Source organism: Paramisgurnus dabryanus, chromosome 22 (assembly GCF_030506205.2).
Source record: "Paramisgurnus dabryanus chromosome 22, PD_genome_1.1, whole genome shotgun sequence".
Classification (NCBI taxonomy): Eukaryota; Metazoa; Chordata; class Actinopteri; order Cypriniformes; family Cobitidae; genus Paramisgurnus; species Paramisgurnus dabryanus.
Window position 1 is genome coordinate 24,817,958 of NC_133358.1, and position 22,539 is coordinate 24,840,496.

The window sequence follows — 22,539 nt, forward strand, 5'->3', positions numbered from 1 at the left end:
TACACAATGGGCAAGCCTTTAATTTTAAAGGGATTGTTCACCCCCCAAAAATGATGTCATTATTTACTCACCCTTATGTTGTTCTGAATCAGTATACGTTTCTTTATTCTGTTGAATACATATTTTGATAAATAATGGTAACTACACAGTTGACGGTACCTATTGGCTACCATAGTATTTGTTTTAGTCAATGGGTACTATAAAGTCTACTGTGTGCTTACCATCATTTATTAAAATATTATCTTTGTATTCAACCGAATAAAAAAACTAATACGCATCCAGAACAACATTAAGGTGAGTAAATAATGACATAATTTTCCATTTTTTGTGAACTATCCCTTTAAGCACACAGTTGATGGTACCCAATAAATAGTATTTTTTTTACTACTATAAAAAGTCAGTCTGTACTGTCAACTGTGTGCAAAGCAAATCTTCTTTTGTGTTAAAAAAAAAACAAAGAAACTCATAAATTTACAACAACATGAAGGTAACTAAATGGTGACGGTAATTTTATTTTTTGGTGAACTATCCCTTTAAATGTAGTTAATTTTGAGAATGTCTGTAATTAAAATTCTGAAAATATTTCACCCACATACAACCGCATTTATTTGCTGGAGTGAATTTTTGTGTCACTCCTACTATCTTGACCTCAGATGGGTGTCACAAGAATTTGTAGTAAACCAGACTTAATTACAGTGTAATTGTGGCCAACACTAAAAGTTGTTGCTGCCTTAAATTTTAAACTATAATCAAATTGGTTGCCTTAAGTCATTTTAACTTGCTATTTTAATTTATTTATTTTAATTGATTTATTGATCACATTATTTGGTAACACTTTATTATGATAGTCCACTTCAGACATTAACCAACAATGGGTGTCTTCCCGGACAGGGCTTATAATGCATGTTTGAGCTGCCTTATCTTAAAAACACCTTGTAACATATTTCAGGATTCAAGCCCCAGCATAGCACTGCTTAGAGTTACAAATTACCTCCTTTTAACATCTGATCATGGTGAAATCTCAATTCGTATATTACTAGACCTTAGTGCAGACTTTAGACAGATCACACAATCTTACTCAATAGACTAGAAAACTATGTTGGCATCAGTGGCCAGGCGTTAGCCTGGTTTAGATCCTATTTAACCAACCGCTATCACTTTGAGGAAAAATCATGTAACTCTCTGGTTAAATATGGCATACCGCAGGGATCAGTTCTAGGTCCTATCCTGTTCTCGTTATACATTTTGCCTCTAGGAGACATCAGGAAACATAACACAAAGTTTCACTGCTATGGAGATGATACCCAGCTTTACATCGCCTCACATCCTAGCAAAACCCACCATTTTCTAATATAACAGATTATCTAATAGTATCTAGTATATAGAATATCCTCTATTGAATTCAATATGTATGGCTCTCTCAAGGGTTTTTTTTTTAATGGGACTTTTTCTTCCTCTTAAATCAGGGTTTTTTCAACTTCTAGGGGATCAACTGACATTGGCTTAACTTAGAACTCTCTTCTATACTTAACCTTATTACTACACTCGCTAGTACGGTTTAATCATTTTCATAAGTGGGCTATGTAATGTGGCATTAGAATAAAAATAACACTATTATGCTAGCATCATAGTAAACCTTTATATCAACAAATAAAATAATAACCCCCAAATTAGCATTGGTTGATATGGTTAATATTCACTTCACCAATAGGCGGGTTGTTAGGTCACAGGTCCAGTGCAGTGGTAAAAGGAGCTTAAATCAATCAGATTACAAACAAGCTCTGAATTTGCAGTAAAGCTACAGTCAGTCGACTGTTGCACAACCATGAGATTTAACTGATGTAAGTGTAAAACAGAGTTCTTCTTCTGAGGTAAGTTACATTATTTTTCTTTCATTGTGTGTCATTTCACTATGTTTGGTGATTGGGTATTAGCCTACACAAAAGATTGTTACATAAGTTTGTTTGTATCAGATTTGCTTAACTGTATGGACAGCCCACACTGTTCACTCTCATTATTTCTCATGATAAACCCATTGGCTAAAAGCTAAATGCTAAAGAGCATGGACAGAAAACAAATCTGTAATTATCTAAAAAAACACAACTGACTATGATTGAAGCGTGCTATGAGATCTTACATAAGACACAAATTCAGATTATGGAAAAGTAAAGAGTAAAGCATCTTGTAAATACAGGAATGATGCTTGGAGTTAAATCTGTAGGTTCATAGTTATTTTGCCCATGAAGGTCACCTGTATGTGAACCTCTGTAGGGGTGAAGAGCAGCAGTCATGGGGACCGGCCGTCAGGTGCGACTGCTCCTTTGGAAAAACTGGACTGTCCGCAAGAGACAAAAGGTGACCTATGACACCTGATCAAACATCAAAGCTTTACTTGGGTTTAGGTACAATTATGAGCAGGGCTGAAAATTGGGGGGAAATCAGGAATGTTAGTTTAAATGTAGAGAAGGTAGAGGCATCATTTACTCCAAACCTTTATAAATTACTTTGTTCTGATTAACACAAAGTAAGATATTTTGAAGAGTATTTGTAACCAAACAGATCAGTGGCACCATTCACTTTCACAGTATTCTTTTTTTCCTACTATGTAAGTCTGTGGTGCTCCTTGTCTGCTTTAATAATATCTTCAGAATATCTCTTATTTGTAATTTATACGGTTTGGAACAACTTGGGGGTGACTAAATTTCATTAAATTTTAATTATGTTAACTATCCCTTTAGATGTGTGTTTTTTATTTGTGTCATTATTTTTGTGTCATTGTGCTTTTAATTAATGTACTTTATTATGGCACCAGGCTCGGCTATTTGTGGAGATCATGTGGCCTGTGGTGTTATTCATTGGACTGGTTTGGTTGAGAAAAGCAAACCCTCTCTACCGCCAACATGAATGTATGTATGAGATTTTTGTCGCATGCATTAACTACAAGTCTCATTTTTAATGTATACAGTCCTTTGTTAAAAATAATGGCCAGCTTGCTCCTTCCTCAGGTCATTTTCCAAACAAAGCAATGCCCTCCGCTGGCATCCTCCCTTGGATCCAAGGAATCTTCTGCAATGCCAACAACCCGTGTTTTCAGCATCCTACCCGTGGAGAGTCTCCAGGTCCTGTGTCTAACTACAACAACTCAATGTGAGTTGCCTCCAGGGGCATCTTCTACAATAACACTCTTTGTGGTTAATGTGTAAGCGGAAGAAGAATGCTTTCATTCTTGCTCAAGGACAAAAGTGAAATAGACCCCCAAGAAATGTTATTTGTTAAGATTTCTTTTTTAAATGTTGGGTTGTTTCAGCCCATTTTTGGGTAGAATATGGACAAACCCAACCTAGAAATGTCCAAATTTAACACATTTTTTTTTCATAGTTTTCATCCTGCAGATAACCCATGCACATGGCCACTTGTATTGTTATTAGCTGGTCTATGGCTGACTGGTAACCAATCACCATGTCCACAAACCATCTAGACCATCTAAGTACACCTGGACAAGCTAATAACTGTTTCAATCAGCTAACATCTTCTCTTCTTTCTGTTCAGACTGGCCCGGTTCTGGGCAGATGCCCAAGAACTCCTGTTCGAAGATCCTGAGTTCCTGCAGTTGGGAAGGTTGTGGAGAGAACTCACAGCCATGAGCAACTTCATGGACACCCTCCGGACCAATCCCGAACTGATCTCAGGTCGGCAAACTTCACGTCGCGTCTCTCTTCTAACCTTTTTTTCTACTGTTTACCACTTTCCCAGATTACATCACATGCTCAATCTGTCTTGAAGAGGTCTTTTCATAAGGATTGCTAAGCAGCTTAAGCGCTCTCTATGCAATTATAATTAGAGAAAGCAGTTCCATTTGTTTACCCTGACGGCAGAACACACAAACAGAGCTTGTCTGGTGTCGAGTCTTAACATTCCTGTGCTGACAGATGTAATGGGACTTTCCGCATCTGAAAACAAACCACCGCCGTTCGCAGTCGGTGAAATGTGATTGATGGTACTCTAGCGATTGACTGCACAAGTAGGGCTGTCCAAGGAATACAGAAGCAAAAATGAATAAACTTTTGATTCCCGTTGAAAAACCTGTCTCGAGCGCAGTTCTACGTGCAGCCAGTTGCATGTCAAGTAAATAGCTCCGGCTACTTAAGTGACCCTTGAGGATAAAAGGGCCCAAAACTTGTTTTTTGTGTTGCGTGAAAGGGTCACAACCTCTCTTGAGCTCCTGGCACTCGTTCACACCAGAAGCTTTTTCCCATCTTCTCGTTCCTCACGAAAACTGGAATTCTTTCCAAGAACAGAACGAGATCCAGGGTCGATTTTTCAGCAGGCTACAGATGCCAAGCATACCAGAGCTCTTTATCTGTTCTTCTCATCAGAATGATAATGTTCATGAACACTTTTGAGAGCTAAATGTCTCTTGAGTGTGGAAGTGTCACATTCTTTTAGCCATTCTGGCATCCTGTTCACGCATTTTGTTTGGTTCACGTACAGGTCGAGGTGTGAAGGTGGAGAACATTTTGAAGGATGACGAAACCCTCACTTCATACCTGCTTAGAGATGTTCCTCTGACAGACTCTGTGGTATATCAACTGGTCAATGCCCAGATCAGACCTGAACAGGTAAACAGTGCTACAAAATTGTTTCCCACATTTATACCTTCCAAGCTTTTTATGGTAATTATGTTACAAAAACTTTAAAATATTTTTTTTTTGGCACATAACATTTTAATTCAAATGAATAGGTGTAATTGTGGGAACCTTATGCTCTTTAATTTATTCTCCTAATTTCATTATTTTTTGAATAAACATTCAATATTTGATGGATTCCTGGTAATACCACCATGGACCCCCAAGGGTCCCCGGACCTCCATTGAAGACCCATGCCTTGAGTTCTTAAAATCTCGGTGAAGTCATTGACCGTAAGCGTCTCTTTTGTGATCATCTAATTGAGTCATGAATGATATGCAGATTGACTTCACCACCCCGACCAACATTCATCAGCGTTCACTGCATTAAAATGGACTTGAATGTCTCTGTTTGAGACTGAGAGAAACTTGGACGTCTCTCAAGTGCCCGTTTGTTCAACATCACATTGGATGTTTGGGTTCCTCAGCTCTCTGTACAGGCCCTTTGTGATGTATATATTTGTCATCACAGATCCCCGCGAGTCACCAGACTTCGAGCCAAAGTCGTACACCTCTCTTACCTGATGCGAAAGCTGCCCCGCGATTCTTTGTGGGTTATTATTTTGGTGATTTCACAAGGTCTCCTTTGATCTTGTGGGTGGTACTTTGGTCAAAGAAGAGAGCTAGTGTAGAGGAAGTGGCACCGTGCGGACACACCAATGGTCTTCACACACCAGCAGAGCCTCCACCACCCTCAAGTATGCGTGTCGGACACTTTCATATGGAAATGTAGGGAAGAGGAATGTGGAGCATTTTGAAGGCTTTCTCAGAGCTGCTGCCAGTCAGACAGCAGGGGCGTACTGAGGAAGATGGAATGTGCTGGTTGGATAAGTCTTTTAGAGAGAAAGGGGGACAGAGAGGGAGAAAAGGCTAGAAAGAGAGGAGGTAAGCGGTAGGACATTTTCCAGAAGGGTTTTTGCACACTAATTTGGCGCCAAAGCTTGGTGTCTTGGGCCCTCCAATACTGCAAAAAGACTTTCTTACTTACATGTAGTATTTTTGTCTTGTTTACAAATATAAAAAAAATCTGAAATCAAGATGCATTTTCTTGGTTAGCAAAATGATCCAAGAAAATAAGTCCACTGCACACTGCATTCTTCACTGCACAATGATTTTCAAGAAAAAAAATCTTAGTTTTCATTAAAAATATCTAAAAATTCTTAAATTAAGATGCTTTTTCTTGATGAGCAAAATGACCCAAGAAACTAAGTCTAGTTTTTAGACCAAAAATATCAAATTTAAGTGATTTTCTGCATTTAAAAAAAGAAAAATAATCTGCCAATGGGGTAAGCAAAAAAATCTTGAACATTTTTCTTAAACAGTAAATTCAAGAAAAATTAATTTGTTTTGCTTGTTTTATGCCCAAAATCCGTTAAATTTGATATTTTTGGTCTAAAAACTAGACTTATTTTCTTGGGTCGTTTTGCTCATCAAGAAAAAGCATCTTAATTTAAGAATTTTTAGATATTTTTACTGAAAACAAGACAAAAATACTAAGACATTTACATTGCAAAAAAATGACTTTCAAAAAATTTTTTACTTAGTATTTTTGTCTTGTTTTCAGTTAAAATATCAAACACTAAACACTTAAACACTAAATTCAAGAAAAAATCAAGAAAAATTAGCTTACCCCATTGGCAGATTTTTTTTCTTTTTTTATGCAGAAAATCACTTAAATGTGATATTTTTGGTCTAAAAACTAGACGTATTTTCTTGGGTCGTTTTGCTCATCAAGAAAATACATCTTAATCTAAGAATTTTTTTATATTTTACTGAAAACAAGACAAAAATACTAAGTAAAATTTTTCTTGAAAGTCATTTTTTTGCAATGTAAATGTCTTAGTATTTTTGTCTTGTTTTCAGTAAAATATCAAAAAATTCTTAAATTAAGATGTATTTTCTTGATGAGCAAAACGACCCAAGAAAATACGTCTAGTTTTTAGACCAAAAATATCAAATTTAACTGCTTTTGTGCATAAAACAAGCAAAACAATTCTGCCAATGGGGTAAGCAAATTTTTCTGGAAATTTTCTTGAATTTAGTGTTTGAGAAAAAAAAAAGATTTTTTGCTTACCCCATTGGGAGATTTTTTTGCTTGTTTTATGCACAAAATCACTTAAATTTGATATTTTTGGTCTATTGACTTATTTTCTTGGGTTGCTTTGCTCATCAAGAAAATGTTTTCTTGAAAAAAATTTTTACAGTGTAGAATTGTGAAAACGCCATCATTTCACAAAAGTTTTTATATCGACATAAAGAAAATATTTTAAAAAGTTTTGCACAAATATGGAAACACAGCTAGAGACTTCAATTGAAGGATGCACATCAGAAATATTGTCAAAATATGGTCCCCAGCTGTCAACTACACTACACCTTTGCACTAAAACAGTTCATATTAGTAAATATTATTAGGACTTTTTTAAAGGGTGCTGCCCCAGTGACAGCTTGGGACCATTTATGACTCTTTTGGTCAGTGTAGTAAATATAATATGGCATGTTCATGTTTTATACATATTTAATAGCTTAACCATTAAATTTGTGGTGTATATGGCTTTGGCATGCCGATGGAGATAATGGTAGCACACTTCAGTCATGTGACCCTAAAATACTGTAACAACAACAAATCCATGATGCTAAAAATGGTTTTAGTTTGCTTACTGTCAATAGAGATTGATGCATGACAAATTGGTTTAGTCATGACTCTTTACCTTCCTATATTTACATATGCTTTACTCAACAAGGTAATATTTACCAATACCACATATCTAAAGGGCTACCTTCTGTGCATTTGAACTTTGTCAATAGAAATGCATCCCAAAAATGTATATAAATCCACATACTTGCACTTGTGCTGACAAAAACTAAAAACAGGAAAAAAGCTAAACTACTTCAAATTGCTCATCTCTCTCTCTTTCTCTCAGTTTGCATATGGAGTCCCTGATGTCCACCTGAAGGACATTGCCTGCAGTCAGACTCTTCTTGAGCGCTTTCTCATTTTCCCAAGCCGCAGAGGCCTTTACGCTGTTCGCAATGCCATGTGTCCTCTCACCTCACATCATCTTCAAATCATCGAGGACAAATTTTACTCCAACATCGACTTCTTTAAGCTTTTCCGTCTGGTCAGTGTGCTCATATACTAAATGACCTCTGTATTGAGATGGGTTTAGATATAAAGGAAGCGCAGTTACAGATGGTTATGTGAACTCTGGGAGGTTTTAGGTGGAGGCAAGTATTCTGCGTCAGCTGAGTAAACTTGTTTGGCATATTTCACTTATCTTCCCCTTCCCTTGTTCACAGAGCGATGAAATATAGCATAAACTGATGATATCTCCTGAATATTTGTAAGATTACTAACAAAATAGCACACCTCCTTCCTGGTAGTCCCTGTTAGTTTGTAGTATCATTCTTTGCTGTAGGGCTCATGGGGTCTGAGTCACCAAATCAGTGTTAGTGAACGGGGCTGACCCATTTCAGTAATGAGATTATGATCAATATATCTCTGATGGCTTTAAAAAAACACAGAGACACGGTACTAAAGACTACACTAACCTCTATTCAACACATGGTAAACATTGTGTATGTTCAACATACACACATCAACATCAAATGTATTCATCTTAGAGGTGAATTGATTTGTGGTGCCTTCACTTACATTAAGAAAGGCATTAAAGGTGGATTCTACGTCGAGATAAATTTATATTCTAATACATCCCTTGAAGAAGGAACAACGTAAATGTACTCTTATCCGAAAGACCGTCAAATGGAAATTCTTGATTGCTTTGTTGTAAATAGATAGGAAGACTGATAGGAAGGATGTCTTATTTTTGAGGTTGTTTCTGTGACACACACAGCATTTCCTGAAATCTCCCGACCCATTGTAAAGTAGCCTGGCTACCATTTCTGGGGCAGTCCCTGGAAGAAAGATTGTTTTTGAAAGTGTTGCATCTGGGAAGACAGGATATGAGCCATACACATTTCCCAAAGTTCTTCTCTGCAACCTCAGCTAAATGTATTTGATCCCTGTTACGATTTTACCTTTATCAAAGAAGCGTTACACTTTTTTCTTTCACTGTTTTTGACCTTTAAAATATATACAGTACAGGTCAGGAGTTGGGCATGTTAATACTTTATGATTTGTTCTTTTTCACTTGTCTGGCATATATTTGAAATTAATTGGCCACACCCCACAGGATGCTGAATTTAAATTAGAATGTATTTATTAATATAATATAATGTTCATGAAAATTTCTAAAATATTGTATAAGTTTATGTTTATGGTCAATTAATACTAAAAAAAAGTGATTTTTTTGCGTAAGATATATGTGTGTGTGTTGTGTGTAATTATTATGTATATTTAAAAACACACACATACATATAAACATTTCAATTTTTTATTTATACATTTTTTTATTAATTTATTTATAATAAAGAATATATAAAAATATAAATAAATATATTTATACATCTGTAAATGTTTCTTAAATAAATGAACGAATGTGTGTGTATTTATATATACATAATAATTACGCACAGCACACACTTGTATATTATGCAAAATAATCACTTTTATTCTGTTTGCGATTAATCTAGATTAATCTTTGCCCAGCACTTATAATTTTATAATGTTACGCATTTAGTAGTTATACATATTTTTTAGTTTAATTTGAAGAAAATTATACTTTTTTTCAGGGAAATCGTTCTAAATTAGAATTGATTTTTACGTAGCCCCTAAGGGGACATGAAGCAAAAATTTAATAAAGTTTAGTTTCGCGTGTGCACCTAAACTTTCGCGTGCGCACGTAAAACTTGCTTTCACGTGAGCACGGGAAAGTTTCACGTGAGCACGGGAAAGTTTCACGTGAGCACGCAAAAGTTTCACGTGAGCACACTAGGGTTTCACGTGAGCACGTGAAGGTTTCACGTGAGCACGCGAAAGTTTCACGTGAGCACGCAAAACTAAACATTTAAAAAAAATCTGCACATGAAGGTTTCGCGTGAACACATGAAAATTTCACGTGAGCACATGAGGGGCTCGGTAGATTTTACACTTAACATTTCTTAATAACATTTTAATGGCCCACAACCCCAATACTGATTTGATATTTTAATTTCAACTGGAAATATTAATGGCCTAAAAAGATCAAACAGCTAGAGTGACTTGCATCTTTTCTCAAAACAGTGTGTTTTATTTTTTCTCTACTGTATCCAGCTTCCTCTAGTTCTTGATAACCACTCCAATGGTCTCGACTTGCACTTCTGGGCCCGACTCCTGCCTGCTGTCTCTGAGAAACTGGGAGTGGTGAGTGTGCTTCGCTTTAGTACCCATTAAAAGTTAAACAGTATTTTTAGTGACCAGGAAATCACTTTTCCTCCAACTGGCTTTTTACGCAAGCACTCGGAAATGGAGATATCATTTGTGTGTCTGCGGAAAGCTAATTTCAGTAACCGCTCCGTTGGATTTGATAGCCTTGATTATTCAGTGCTGCTCATATTGTAAAGCCCCAGGTGAGGGCATTTTGAAGTTTGAACCTTGCTGATATGACGTCAATGTGCCTGCAGCCCTGCAGTGAGAACTATGACTTCCCATTGGTGGAGTTCTTTTGTCTGTGGCCTGACTGACAGGAACTATTATGCCAGCTAGTCATTTTCCGAATTCCTTTATCATCACGTTCTCCACGCTGCAGGCCAGATATACGGTTAAAAAAACTCCACCTCCAGAGTTCAGCTCTTGTTGCCAAAAATTTACAGGTTCATGTACTTCTGCGAAAGCAAATATGTAGGCTATTTTGAATTTTTGAAATTACAACAGGTGTCCAATTCCAAATAATTTTTCACAGTATATCAGTTGGTTTTAGATGTTAACTCTTACAACTTGATATGTTTTGCTTAACAAGTGTACTTATGCCATTTATCTTTAAAATGTTATATATTGCAATATGAATCCATTTTTTTATTTTGTACCATAAGCACCCAAAAACTAGGAGCTCCTATTACAGTGCTTGTATTTCAGTAAACTTAACTACACTTTTAAAAGTAAAGGTTCCCCTAAAGGTTCTTTGTCAAGCTGTATGGTTCCATAAAGAACTTTTAATATCCACAAAACCTTACTGTTGCATAACAGTTTTTTGTAGTTGTAAAGGATCCACAGAGTATAAAAAGGAAAGAAAGAAATTATAAAAACTTTTTGTGAAATAAAAATTATTCTAAGGCATCACTGCTAAGCAGGGTTGCCAGGTTTTCACAGTTAAACCATTGCTACTCAAAAATCACATTTTGGGGGGGGGTTCAGTAATAATCCCGTTCCGGGGGTAAAATCTACAATTTGCATTCCCAGCCTAAATAGCACATTATTGGGGTCGCTTCAACCCACAAGCCTGCACTTAAAATATTAAAGTAGACCAATTCCTCAGGAAAACCACAGACTTGGCAACCATGCTGCTAAGAACCCTTGGTACACATTACTTTTTAAGAGTATATTAGGCTTCCTGTTTTAATTCAAATGCTTTATAATTTTGTCCCACACAATCTATTTCTACCAACAGCTGTATGACAGAAACAGTTCTAAAGACTTGCTGCAGGTCATCTCACCCCTGCTTCAGTCTCAGGAGACTCCATCTTTCAGCCAGATAATGGCCACCACCTCTAGTTTGTTCTGCGGCTACTCAGAGGGGGCTTTCTCTAGGGTCACCTCCTTCAACTGGTATGAGGATAATAACTACAAAGCCTTTTTGGGCATTAACAGCACCCTTGGACAGGGAAAGTATAACTACGATCAGGCGGCCAGTGAGTACTGTACTGTATATGTTTTTCAAATTCAAATAGATAGCAAAACAAACGTTTCCTCTTCATCACGATCATATCTCTTATAGCTCCGTTTTGTAATGACCTCATGAAGGATTTGGAATCCAATCCAGTCACAAGGATTGTGTGGAGCTCCATCAAGCCTTTCTTGATGGGCAAAATCCTGTATGCACCCGACTCCCCTGCCGTCAGGCAGATCATTAAAAATGTAAGAGAAGACTCCCCACCCGTCTCCATTTGTTACTACACCTCCTTGACCTCATGCACACTCACACATGTACCTGTACCAGGTGAAATTATGAGATTATGGGAAAAGCAATGCTATGTACCACTCACCCTGAAGGGTGTAGGGCTTTAATGACATGTACGTGACCGTTTAAATACTCTACAGGAAGATGAACATCACAGCTACTTTATTTACAACTGGAATGCAAACTTGATAGGCAACATTCCTTGTTAAACATAGCTGCAATATTAATGCTTATGGCTGTTAACTTAATCAGGTTAATCTATCTTTTTATGTTTGGTACATACAAAGATTGCTTTAGTCATTCTTCAAGTAGGCTAGTGTCCCATTCCGGCAGAACCCTTCAATGGCACAAAACTGTTTTGCATGGCATTTCCATAATGCAACAGCTAATCTTCCTTGGGGGATGTCAGATATATTTTTACGATGATAAATAACTGACAGTTTGTCAGTTTGACCAGAGGGGAAATGATGCAGGACTAACAGGCTAATTAAGTTTTTGCAGAATGATACTAGGGTTCAAACCTACATCCACTCCTGGTCTTTTTACCACTAAGCCATCATTGCTGCAAAAAAAACTTTATTTGTAACTCTTTACGCCTCTTACAAAGACAAAAGACATAAAGCGAAAGTGAGACGTAGGTAGGGAGGTACAGTAAGACTCCTGCTCCTGGGAGAGAACCCCTCTTGTGCAGACTGAGGTGTGGATGTTTACCCTGGGCAATGGGCCATGGCTATAGTCCCATCAGATCCAGAAGGTTTTAGTTTCTCTGTTTATGCAGCAGACCTTTCATTGCAACTGTGTAAACTGCTCCTTGTGGGAATTTAGTCCTTCTGTGGTCCAGCTCAATTGTAGTGACTGGTTGCCGCCACCTGCACATTGTTCTGCTCTGTGACTGTACTATTGAATGTTTAACAAAACGATTGTTCCTGTCTAGTTTTACTATAATGCACCTAAACATTGTTGTGTGTGTGTGTGTGTGTGTGTGTGTGTTTGTCCAGGCAAACACCACCTTTGAGGAATTAGAAAGACTAATAAACCTAGGTCGGGCATGGGAGGAGGTGGGTCCACAGGTGTGGACGTTCTTTCAGGAAAGTGTACAGATGAACATGCTTAGGGTAAGAATAAAGACAATTTAAATATTTAAAGCCAGTTTATTCATCTGATGTTTTATGCATTTTCTATCTATTACAGAATGAATTACAATGTTTTCGTTTCATACTGTTGTGCGTTATATTGCAGGATTCCATTAGAAACCCCACAGTCATGGATTACATTAACAAAGGCCTAGAGGAAACTGTGTTTACAGGCGAGCATGTCCTAAACTTCCTGTACAATGGCCCTGAAGAAGATAGAGCCCCGGACTTGCCGAGCTTTGACTGGCGGAACATCTTCAACTTCACTGACCAAGTTGTTCGTCTGATAAACCGATATGGGGAGGTATCAAACTTCTTATTAATTCTTTCTAATAACTATCCTCACATACTCAGATGATGTGTTTGAAAAAGCATATATGTTCATACTAATCAAATGATTTTTGCAATATACACTACAGTATGTACATTGTGCACAGGATGCGAATGAAGTCTTGATGTTGTGGTCATACGGTACTTGCACTCAAGTTTTTTTGTATGCGTTTTTTTACGTATTCGTCATCCTAAAACTTTGTCACGCACAGAAACCTTGCACACAGAGTCCGATGCAAAATAACTGCAAAATTATTTTTCAGTTGCCAAAAAATTAGCAAAACAATACAAACCGAGTCTACATTAGCACTATTCAACACGAATGGATGAATGACAATAGCAACAAGCTAATTGTTTTAACTTGACATTTATACATTTGGCAGACACTTTTTATCCAAAGCGACTTACAGTGCATTACAAGGTATACATTTTTATCAGTTTGTGTGTTCCCTGGGTTCAAACCCGTTACCCTTTGCGCTGCTAACGCAATGCTCTACCAACGAGCTATACAGGAGACTTTATATTATGTCTTCATATTGCTTTTATATATATATTTTATACATATATCTTTTTTTCCACACTTTGTTTGTTATAAAGTTCTTTGTGCTGCAAGATGAAGTGGTTCAGCTTGTCAAACGCTATTCTGGTTTTGGCATTCGCTTGTACGGTGGCCCTGAATTTTCAAGATACCCATTAAAAAGCTTGCTGTGGATGCAAAAAATGCAGAACACTGTTTTGTTAGAACAGACGAAAGTTTCGATGGCAGTGTGTAAACATTATTGATGCAACGTAAGGTCATATTTATTTTATTATGTTGAAAATTTTGGACTTCATTTGTCTCGATGTCATATATGTGCTCTTGTTTTGAACCTGGGGGGGTATTCCAGAAAGTGGGGGGTTTACTTACCATCATGAAAACCCTGAACATTTGGTTGATTAACTTAAAACCTGCTTACCCTGATCATGTTGGTTCTGGGGGCACCTGATAAGAGTTAGTTCAATCAACCTCCTACTGGAAACCTTAAGTTGCGCGCAGATGTGGAATACATAAAGACATTGGCTGTTTCCCAATATGCGTTCTTCAGCGATCTTTCGTCCTTGTCTTCTCGCTTCTACGTCATCATTAGCCGTCGAGGTTCAATTCCAATTCTTAAGAACGCAAGTACAGAGGATGCATTAAAAAACCTGGATGTGTTCTTGATATCGAGGATGCATAGAGTGCAGACTTGCACGCTGAAATAGCTTTACGCCCCAGAAGTCATTGCGGCAAAACAATGGCGGACCAACTGGAAGATCGCACACATCTCAATTCTCACAAGTGTGTTATGTGTTCTCACGACCTTCTGAGATTGTTCTTCCAAGGTTGCCTGGCAAGACAAGAGAATGCAAGTCCGTTCTTTGGGTTCTTGGAATTGAGAAACAGCCATTTTTTATTTCAAACATACCCGGGTATGTCACATAACCAGCTTTCTGGAATAACCCCCAGGTTTTGTAACTCTGTGTCATGGTCTGGAGCTTGACAGGTGTAGTTTAGTCTCAGTCTTAATGGCTCTAGTCTTGGACAATCTGGTCTCTTGATCACACTTTAGGTATGCACAGAATAGCTAGATGTCCTATAGATTTGCCAGAATGTGCACACAATAGAACACACTGTAGGAAATGCTCTTCCCACAATCCAATGTGTCAACATGACCTTGCATTTCTGGTTTAATGAATAAACTAAAAACAATCAAGTTACTGTATGAGGTTTAGCAGCAAGCTCTTTTTAATACTTTTCACTGGTTAAATATTTGCGAAAACCCCCGCACAGACGTAAAGAGAGACCAACTGCTATGATTTTTCAAAAATCACGAAATGGTGATACAAGGTTTTCACCCAACAGCGATGATATTGAAACAAAGTGTATTGGTTGGCTGAAAGTTTCCATTTCCAAATTCCCATTTGACTCTCACAGCTCTTCTAGACCTCCAGTAAATACAAAGAGTAGCTCAGAAACACAACTGTGCAGACCAAACAGTCAATCTTGCCTCACTGATGTCAAGACGAACAAAGAAATCTTCTTGATTTCTCACTGAGACTTCGCCAATGTCTGGGAGAGCTTTTTAATAATACATCTGCATTCTGAATACCTTCAATGCTAATCAGGGTGAGCTACAGACACCTTGTGCCAGTGAAAGCAGGACCTCTGGTATCTAAACCATGTGCCCCATTCCAGCAAGTATAGGAGAGGGGTGACAGACAAACCCAGCGAATAAGTCCAATTAGATACAGCTGTCAGTCTACTCACCCTACACAAAGAGAAAGCTCAGTCTGGTTTTTAGCACTGCACACCGGCCACATGGCCAAACAATGCGTCCAGGATTTAAATTCAGGCTCTCAGCATCTTATGCTAGGTTAAAACAAATGAACGGCAGACAGTTTAATTAAACTAAACTTATTGTCTGTGGAATTGCTTGATAAGATATGGTTTATAGCATTGCGGAAGTTTATAGACTACTTTTCCCCCTGTATCAATAGTGTCTAGTACTGGATAAGTTCACCGGCATCTCTGATGAAGACAAGTTGACACATCGAGCACTAGACCTTCTAGAAAAAAGTAAGTTCTGGGCTGGTTTGGTTTTTGTGGACATATACTCCTGGACCGTGAAGGTGCCATCTCACGTCAAATTTAAGATCCGCATGGACATTGACATCGTGGAGCGCACTAACAAGATCAAAGACAGGTCTGTCTATAATGTTTGTGAAACTTTAGATTTAAATTTAGATTTTTTTGTTTTTTAACTTTACCTTTTCTGTGATCAGATACTGGGACCCAGGGCCAAGAGCTGACCCCATGGATGACCTGCGGTATGTATGGGGAGGATTTGCCTACCTGCAAGACATGATAGAGCATGGAATTATAAAGACGCACACAGGGAAGGAACGACCCTTAGGTGTCTACGTACAGCAGATGCCATACCCTTGTTATGTGGATGACCTGTAAGTGTTAAAGGGGGGGTTTAATGGTATTTCAAGCATTCTGACTTATTAACACAGTTATAGAGTTGTTTCCTCATGCTAAACGTAGGCAAAGTGTCAAAAATGCAGTTGGGCGTGTTTCAGAGTATTTCTGTGCCGAATGCACTTCGCCAGGGTTCGTACAAGTTTCGGCTAATTTTTTTCGATTACGGTTCTAACTGACGTTTCAGGGGTTTTCGATACGTATCACTTCTTTATATGGGCTTCCGCCGGAAAACTTCCCCCGGAAAACCCCGCCCAGCCGTCAGTCAGCGGGAGACGCTAGAGCTTGCTAACAGCTTATCACGCCACTCAGCTTTGTTTAATTTCAAAAGTCAACAATGGCACAACAAGAAGTGTGTTTTTGGATGTAAGGAGAAGACATCCAGCCTTATGGAAACAATGGATATAGTTTATTATCCGGATTAGCAGCGGAGTTTTGCGTGTGTGTGTTTGATGCGGTGGATTTTCATGACGAGTTACACGCGGTAAGTAAGACTTCTGTATTATGTTGGAAATAGGCGCGTGTATATTATATAAATGACACGAACATGTAGTGAATCATAAGTTAAAACAGTGTTGTATAGTGTTGCATGACTCGTACTCGCTCCTCCCGTGTTATAACTCCTCCTTCTTCATTTTTTCGTACGTTATCGGAAAGATTCGGTAAAGCTAATCTTTCTTTTATAAATCTGATTAAACTAAAGACTCTTCAGAGATATAAAGGATGTCATACAACTCCATAGGTACTCCAGATTAATATCAGAAATGCAGAAACAGCGTGTGTTACGTGAGCTTTAAATTGAGAGGATTTCTTAGCATTTATAGCAAATCACAACTCAAATGGATTAGCAGACACTTTTTTTCCAAAGTCGTTTATAGCACATATGAGGTTAGCTTTTTAAGTGGTGTCACCCATGGGTTTGTAAAGAGCTTTTTAAAAGGCCAAAAGTTGGCGGGGGGCTGCTGTCGCCATCTTGGCCACACGTCACTGCGCATCACTCGCAGAAAACCGAAAATGTTAAAGAGGCAGGAAGTGGATGAAGCTGAGGTGGCTGGTTACTGAAACCACGCCTACCTAGCTCGACGGTAGTGACATGATCATTGGCAGTTCACCCATCACTCAAGTAGCCACGCCCTTAATTATGCAGAACTTTAAGACTTAAAGTAATTTATACGGAAGACTTACAAAAAATAATAAGAGAGATCCATAGACTGTAAAAAAAATGCACATTTTGTGGAAACCTCAAGTGTTTTTATTTACATTTGTTAAACATATGCTGTCATGTTTAATTTATGTTCTCCACCAATGATCTTTCTCCATATTCTCATCGACGACTCAACAGCTTCATGCTAACTTTGAATCGCTGCTTTCCGATCTTCATGGTGCTGGCCTGGGTCTACTCTGTCTCTATGACGGTTAAAAGTATTGTGTTGGAGAAGGAGATGAAGTTGAAGGAAACTCTGAAGGCCATGGGCGTTACCAACAGTGTGTTGTGGTGCACATGGTTTATCGACACTTTCGTCATGATGGCATCTAGCACAGCCCTGCTCACTTTGATTATCATGGTGAGAAATTTAAGATTAAACATTAACTTTTTATGTAAATAAGTTATTTCAGCAGACCTTTTCTCTACTGGTTTTTAAATGGTCTATGAAGATTCATAAACTTTATTTACATTTCAAACTGGCTTACAAGGCATTCAAGCTATGAAAAAGTTACATATATCAGTGTGCTCACTGATACCTTTGCAACCGCTAACTCAATCAATGATCTTCTAAATGAGCTACATGATAATTTAGGACGTTTGTGTGTACAGGAACTATTTTATAATATACTCATATTTATAGGCTATAATATTATATATTATATTTTACTACAACTGTAAAATACTAGAATTTTAAAGCTTTTAAAGGAATAGTATTTCTTACCATCATAGCCTAAGGCTTCCTGCAGACAACGTTATCAAGCCGCCATATTTACCGCGCTAATCTATTTGTTGCCATGGATACGTGACGGTTCAATATTTAAAGAAGCTCATAGATATAATCGTTTTCTCACATAAACATATCGTTTTACTTCAGAAGAGTTATTTGGATTACTTTTATTGACTTTTATGGTGTTTTGGAGCTTTGCTATACCCCCACAAAAGAAGCAATATCAGCGTGAGTAATTAATGAAAGTGTTTTCTTTTTTCGTAATCTTTTCCTTTGATTCAAATTTTGTGCTGTACCGACCTCTTGTGGTCACTGTAATGAATGACTAGGTTGTTGCAGATATATGCTCTCATAAACAATATAAAACTCTTTATTTTCACACAGGGAGGAAAGGTGTTGAACTACAGCAATCCCATCATCCTCTTCCTCTTCCTGCTCACATTCACCATGGCAACCATCATGCAGTGCTTCCTCATGAGTGTGTTTTTCAACAAAGCTAACCTGGCAGCGGCCTGCAGCGGCATCATATACTTCACTCTGTATCTGCCACACATAGTGTGTTTCGCCTGGCAGGACCGCATTACCACCGACATAAAAATCATGGCGGTACGTCCCATCTTAAACATATTTCAAAAAAGTGCTTTCTTATCAGTCTAATCTGTATAGGAGCTATAAAATGTAAACTACAATTCAACTAAACAAAATGTAATGTTGTTTTACATCCGTGTATCAGAGCCTGATGTCCCAAGTTGCATTTGGTTTCGGGACGGAGTATCTGTCCCGTTATGAGGAGCAGGGACTTGGGCTCCAATGGGACAACATCCAGACCAGCCTTCTGGAAGGAGACGAGTTTTCGTTTCTCACCTCCATCATCATGTTGGCAGTGGACACAGTTCTTTATGCCGTTCTTGCGTGGTACCTCGACAGTGTTTTCCCAGGTACACAATATAGTCAAGTTTATTTCGATATGTTAAAAGTATTGAAAGTAGAGTAAACAACTTTGGTGTTTATTATCAGGGCAGTATGGTATCGGACGACATTTTTATTTTCCAATTCAGCCTTCATACTGGTTGAACCGACCTGAGCCCCTTAAACCAGGTGTGTGTTATTTTTTCCTAAAGTATGAAGGTGTGTGTGTTCTGCTTTTATTTTAGTATTTTATTTTGTTCACAGTCCCTGCAAAGCCAGTGACGAAGAAGCCTACATCTGATAAAGCAGTCAACCGTACTGAAGACCTCGACAAGGACCGTACAGCAGAGAAACAGAAGAAACAAACAGAGCAGTCTGGATCCTGCAAACATGGAGACAAACGAGACCAAATCGAGACAGAAAAGAGGCTTGGTGTGGAAGAGACAACCAATGAGCATGTGAGCATGGGTTTATCAGGTGTGTAAACATAACTATTTTATGCGGCCTTTATTTGCTATCAGGGGAAATCCGTGTAGTAACTTATTATTACAGCAAACAGGAAGATGTTTCTCATATTACTCTTGGAAAAGATCCCATCAGATCTATCCAAAGGTCCAGCCAGGCTTATCTGCTTGAGTACACCGCAGGCATCCAGCAGGTTCCTTGGCTTTGAACTGATAGAGCCCTATGGGAGTAATTACTTCGGTTTTGGGTTCACTGGCTTTATACATCAGCACTTGCCAGAGCCTTGTCATAGGTTCAAGTACGCTGCAAATGTGGCGCCAGGTATAATGTGGCACTTGTGCCTACTGGCTTATGCAGAAGCATGCATGTATGCTCTAGTATGACACATAACACACAAACACACCTCTGTGAATGGTCAGTGTGAGATGCTGTGGCCTTGTATCTGTTTGCTTGCCTGGTTGGAATGTTGGTTTCAGTCATTGCTAGTTAGTGTATGTTAAAACACTGCGACAATGACATTCCTTTCTTCTGATATCACCAGTGCTTTCGTAAATTAAACAAATTGACTATTGGACCATGGTTTCGACCACAGCATAATTGATTTTCGCAATAATTGGCATTACAAAATCAGGATGCAAATCAAGAACATTTTCATCACTTCAAAGTTTAAAGGGCACCTTTTACCATTTTTAGAAGATATAATATCAGTCTCAGGTTTGCCCAAATAGTTTCAACTCAAAATACACCACAGGTCATTTATTACGGCATGTCCAAAATGCCCCTTTTTGGGTGGAAGCAAAAGTTGCTGTGTCTGTATCTTTAAATGCAAATGAGCTACTGCTCTTCACTCCCTTGCCACGTTAGACAGTAAGCGCTTTTAGTTAAAATAAATTTGATTCCTGTGAACACAACGGTATCTCACGACTAAAACATGGCGGACAATGTACAAATCGCTGAGGGCGGAAACTATGGTTATGCAGGACTGTCACTAAGTTGCTGTGGGTGGGGATTTGTCAGTGTGACATCACATTAACAAGAGAATCAAAACAACATGTCTATTATGAATGCTTTGGTTTAATGTGGATTAAAAAAGTTTTTTTTTATTGTAAGGTGGTTGTGTTCACACACTGCCAATGCACATTTGTCCAAAAAAATTTAAAGTGGATTTTGCATAATAGGGGCCCTTTAATAAATATCATAGCCCAGATGTAATCACATTACCTCTACGTGTCATTAACTCTCAAATGTTTCTGTAATATCTCATAACTTTGATTGATATCTATGTTTGTTATAATCAGAAAGGCAGTTTTTCGAGCCTGACCCGGTTGGTCTGGTGGCGGGAGTGTGTGTGGAGAACCTGTATAAGGTTTTCGGTGGCAGCTTCAGACCTGCTGTAGATGGGTTGAGCATCACTTTCTATGAGGGTCAGATCACAGCCTTCCTGGGCCACAACGGTGCGGGGAAAACCACTACCATGTATGTATCTAAACCCAAAATACTGTAACTGATCTTTATATACCACATGCCAAACACTCAGGGTTCCCACAGGTCCTTGAAATCCTTGAAAGTTTGTGAATCTGGGGGGAAATTCAAGGCCCTGGAAAGTTTTTGAAAATATACATGCGTAGATACAGGTCATTGAAAGTGCTTGAATTTATTTTATGCAAGAAGTTTCATATTATTCCCTGTGTAGTGTAGGATAATATCATAAAATTCTAGACTTTATAAGCACACGTGCTAAACTGTTTGCTTTAAATGCTTATATCTTCTGTATGCGAATGTTAATTCATACCAAAATGCTTTTATGCATAGTTGTGTTGGACACATGAAAACGTCTCGGGTTACGTATGTAACTGTTGTTCCCTCAGAAGGGAACGAGGCGCTGCGTCTCCCTTGCCATACTTCCTGTGTCCCTGTAACGCCGTCTTTGGCAATATTTCAGATAGCGATATACTTCCTGGCTCCTGCGTCACCCTGAGGTTTGCCAACAAGCCTCACCATTGGTTGAATTTGATATACACACACGCACTTACCCTTGGTACTGTTACAATGTATCTTTAAAGGAAAACACAATGTAACCTTGCTCTCACTTGAAATGTGTCCCCACATTTAGTCCTTGAATTTGAGGGTATTGGACCTGGAATATTCTTGAAAGGTCCTTGAATTTGAATTTAACTAAGTTGTGGGAACCCTGAACACTGAAAGTTTGTTTATCTCTCTCACAGGTCAATTCTCACAGGCATGTTTCCCCCTACCTCTGGTAAGGCCTTTATTTATGGGAAAGACATCCGGACAGAAATGGACGCCATCCGCAAATCGCTAGGAACGTGTCCCCAACATAACATCATCTTTCACCAGTTTGTACACCCATAATGTGGTTTCAGTTTGAAGGATGTTGGTACACCTCCAAGAATGACATTTTAAATCAATCTTTCTCTTTCTTTCTGTCATGCAGTATGACAGTAGCAGAGCACATACTGTTTTACTCTCTGCTGAAGGGTAAACCATTTCCCGAAGCCCAGCTGGAAGTGGAAAACATGCTGGAAGATCTTGGTCTTCCTCACAAGAGAAACGAGCAAGTACAAAATCTGTCAGGTTAGCTCACAAATCTCTTTTTACAATCCAAAACATGTTTTCTCAATGTTTTACAAAGCTCCAAAACAGCAAATGTGTGAAACAAAGTCTCAAACTCTTTGAACTGTATATAGATACTGATTTACTGACTTGGTATTCTTTCTTTCTGTAGGTGGTATGCAGAGAAAGCTTTCTGTTGCCATGGCTTTTGTTGGTGGTGCAAAAGTGGTGTTTCTGGATGAACCCACATCAGGAGTGGATCCATATTCCAGACGATCCATCTGGGACTTGCTACTGAAATTCCGTGCTGGTACCTGGGAAATATTCCTGGACATATCAAAAAGTCTTTGTCTATACATCCATCCATATCATACTTTCTGTCTGTCTATCTATCATTCTATCTATCGTTTTGTCTGTCTGTCTGTCGTCTGTCTCTTTATTTCTCTCTATTTATATC

The 22,539-nt window shown here is 38.3% G+C and overlaps 1 protein-coding gene across 1 annotated transcript in view; it reads left to right on the forward strand.

The window, feature by feature from the left end:
- Nucleotides 1–2,289: 2,289 nt before the first annotated feature.
- Nucleotides 2,290–22,539, forward strand: part of abca4a (ATP-binding cassette, sub-family A (ABC1), member 4a) — a 33,128-nt gene continuing 12,878 nt past the window's right edge. Inside the window, exons 1-22 of the mRNA XM_073813129.1 lie at nt 2,290–2,355; nt 2,813–2,906; nt 3,006–3,147; nt 3,550–3,689; nt 4,492–4,619; nt 7,606–7,803; nt 9,894–9,983; nt 11,227–11,467; nt 11,554–11,693; nt 12,735–12,851; nt 12,976–13,173; nt 15,717–15,922; nt 16,002–16,178; nt 17,543–17,765; nt 18,519–18,740; nt 18,868–19,072; nt 19,152–19,232; nt 19,308–19,520; nt 20,807–20,984; nt 21,734–21,865; nt 21,964–22,103; nt 22,255–22,392. Of these exons, the coding sequence (XP_073669230.1) occupies nt 2,290–2,355; nt 2,813–2,906; nt 3,006–3,147; nt 3,550–3,689; nt 4,492–4,619; nt 7,606–7,803; nt 9,894–9,983; nt 11,227–11,467; nt 11,554–11,693; nt 12,735–12,851; nt 12,976–13,173; nt 15,717–15,922; nt 16,002–16,178; nt 17,543–17,765; nt 18,519–18,740; nt 18,868–19,072; nt 19,152–19,232; nt 19,308–19,520; nt 20,807–20,984; nt 21,734–21,865; nt 21,964–22,103; nt 22,255–22,392 (3,469 nt within the window). The remainder of the gene's footprint in view (nt 2,356–2,812; nt 2,907–3,005; nt 3,148–3,549; nt 3,690–4,491; nt 4,620–7,605; nt 7,804–9,893; nt 9,984–11,226; nt 11,468–11,553; nt 11,694–12,734; nt 12,852–12,975; nt 13,174–15,716; nt 15,923–16,001; nt 16,179–17,542; nt 17,766–18,518; nt 18,741–18,867; nt 19,073–19,151; nt 19,233–19,307; nt 19,521–20,806; nt 20,985–21,733; nt 21,866–21,963; nt 22,104–22,254; nt 22,393–22,539) is intronic.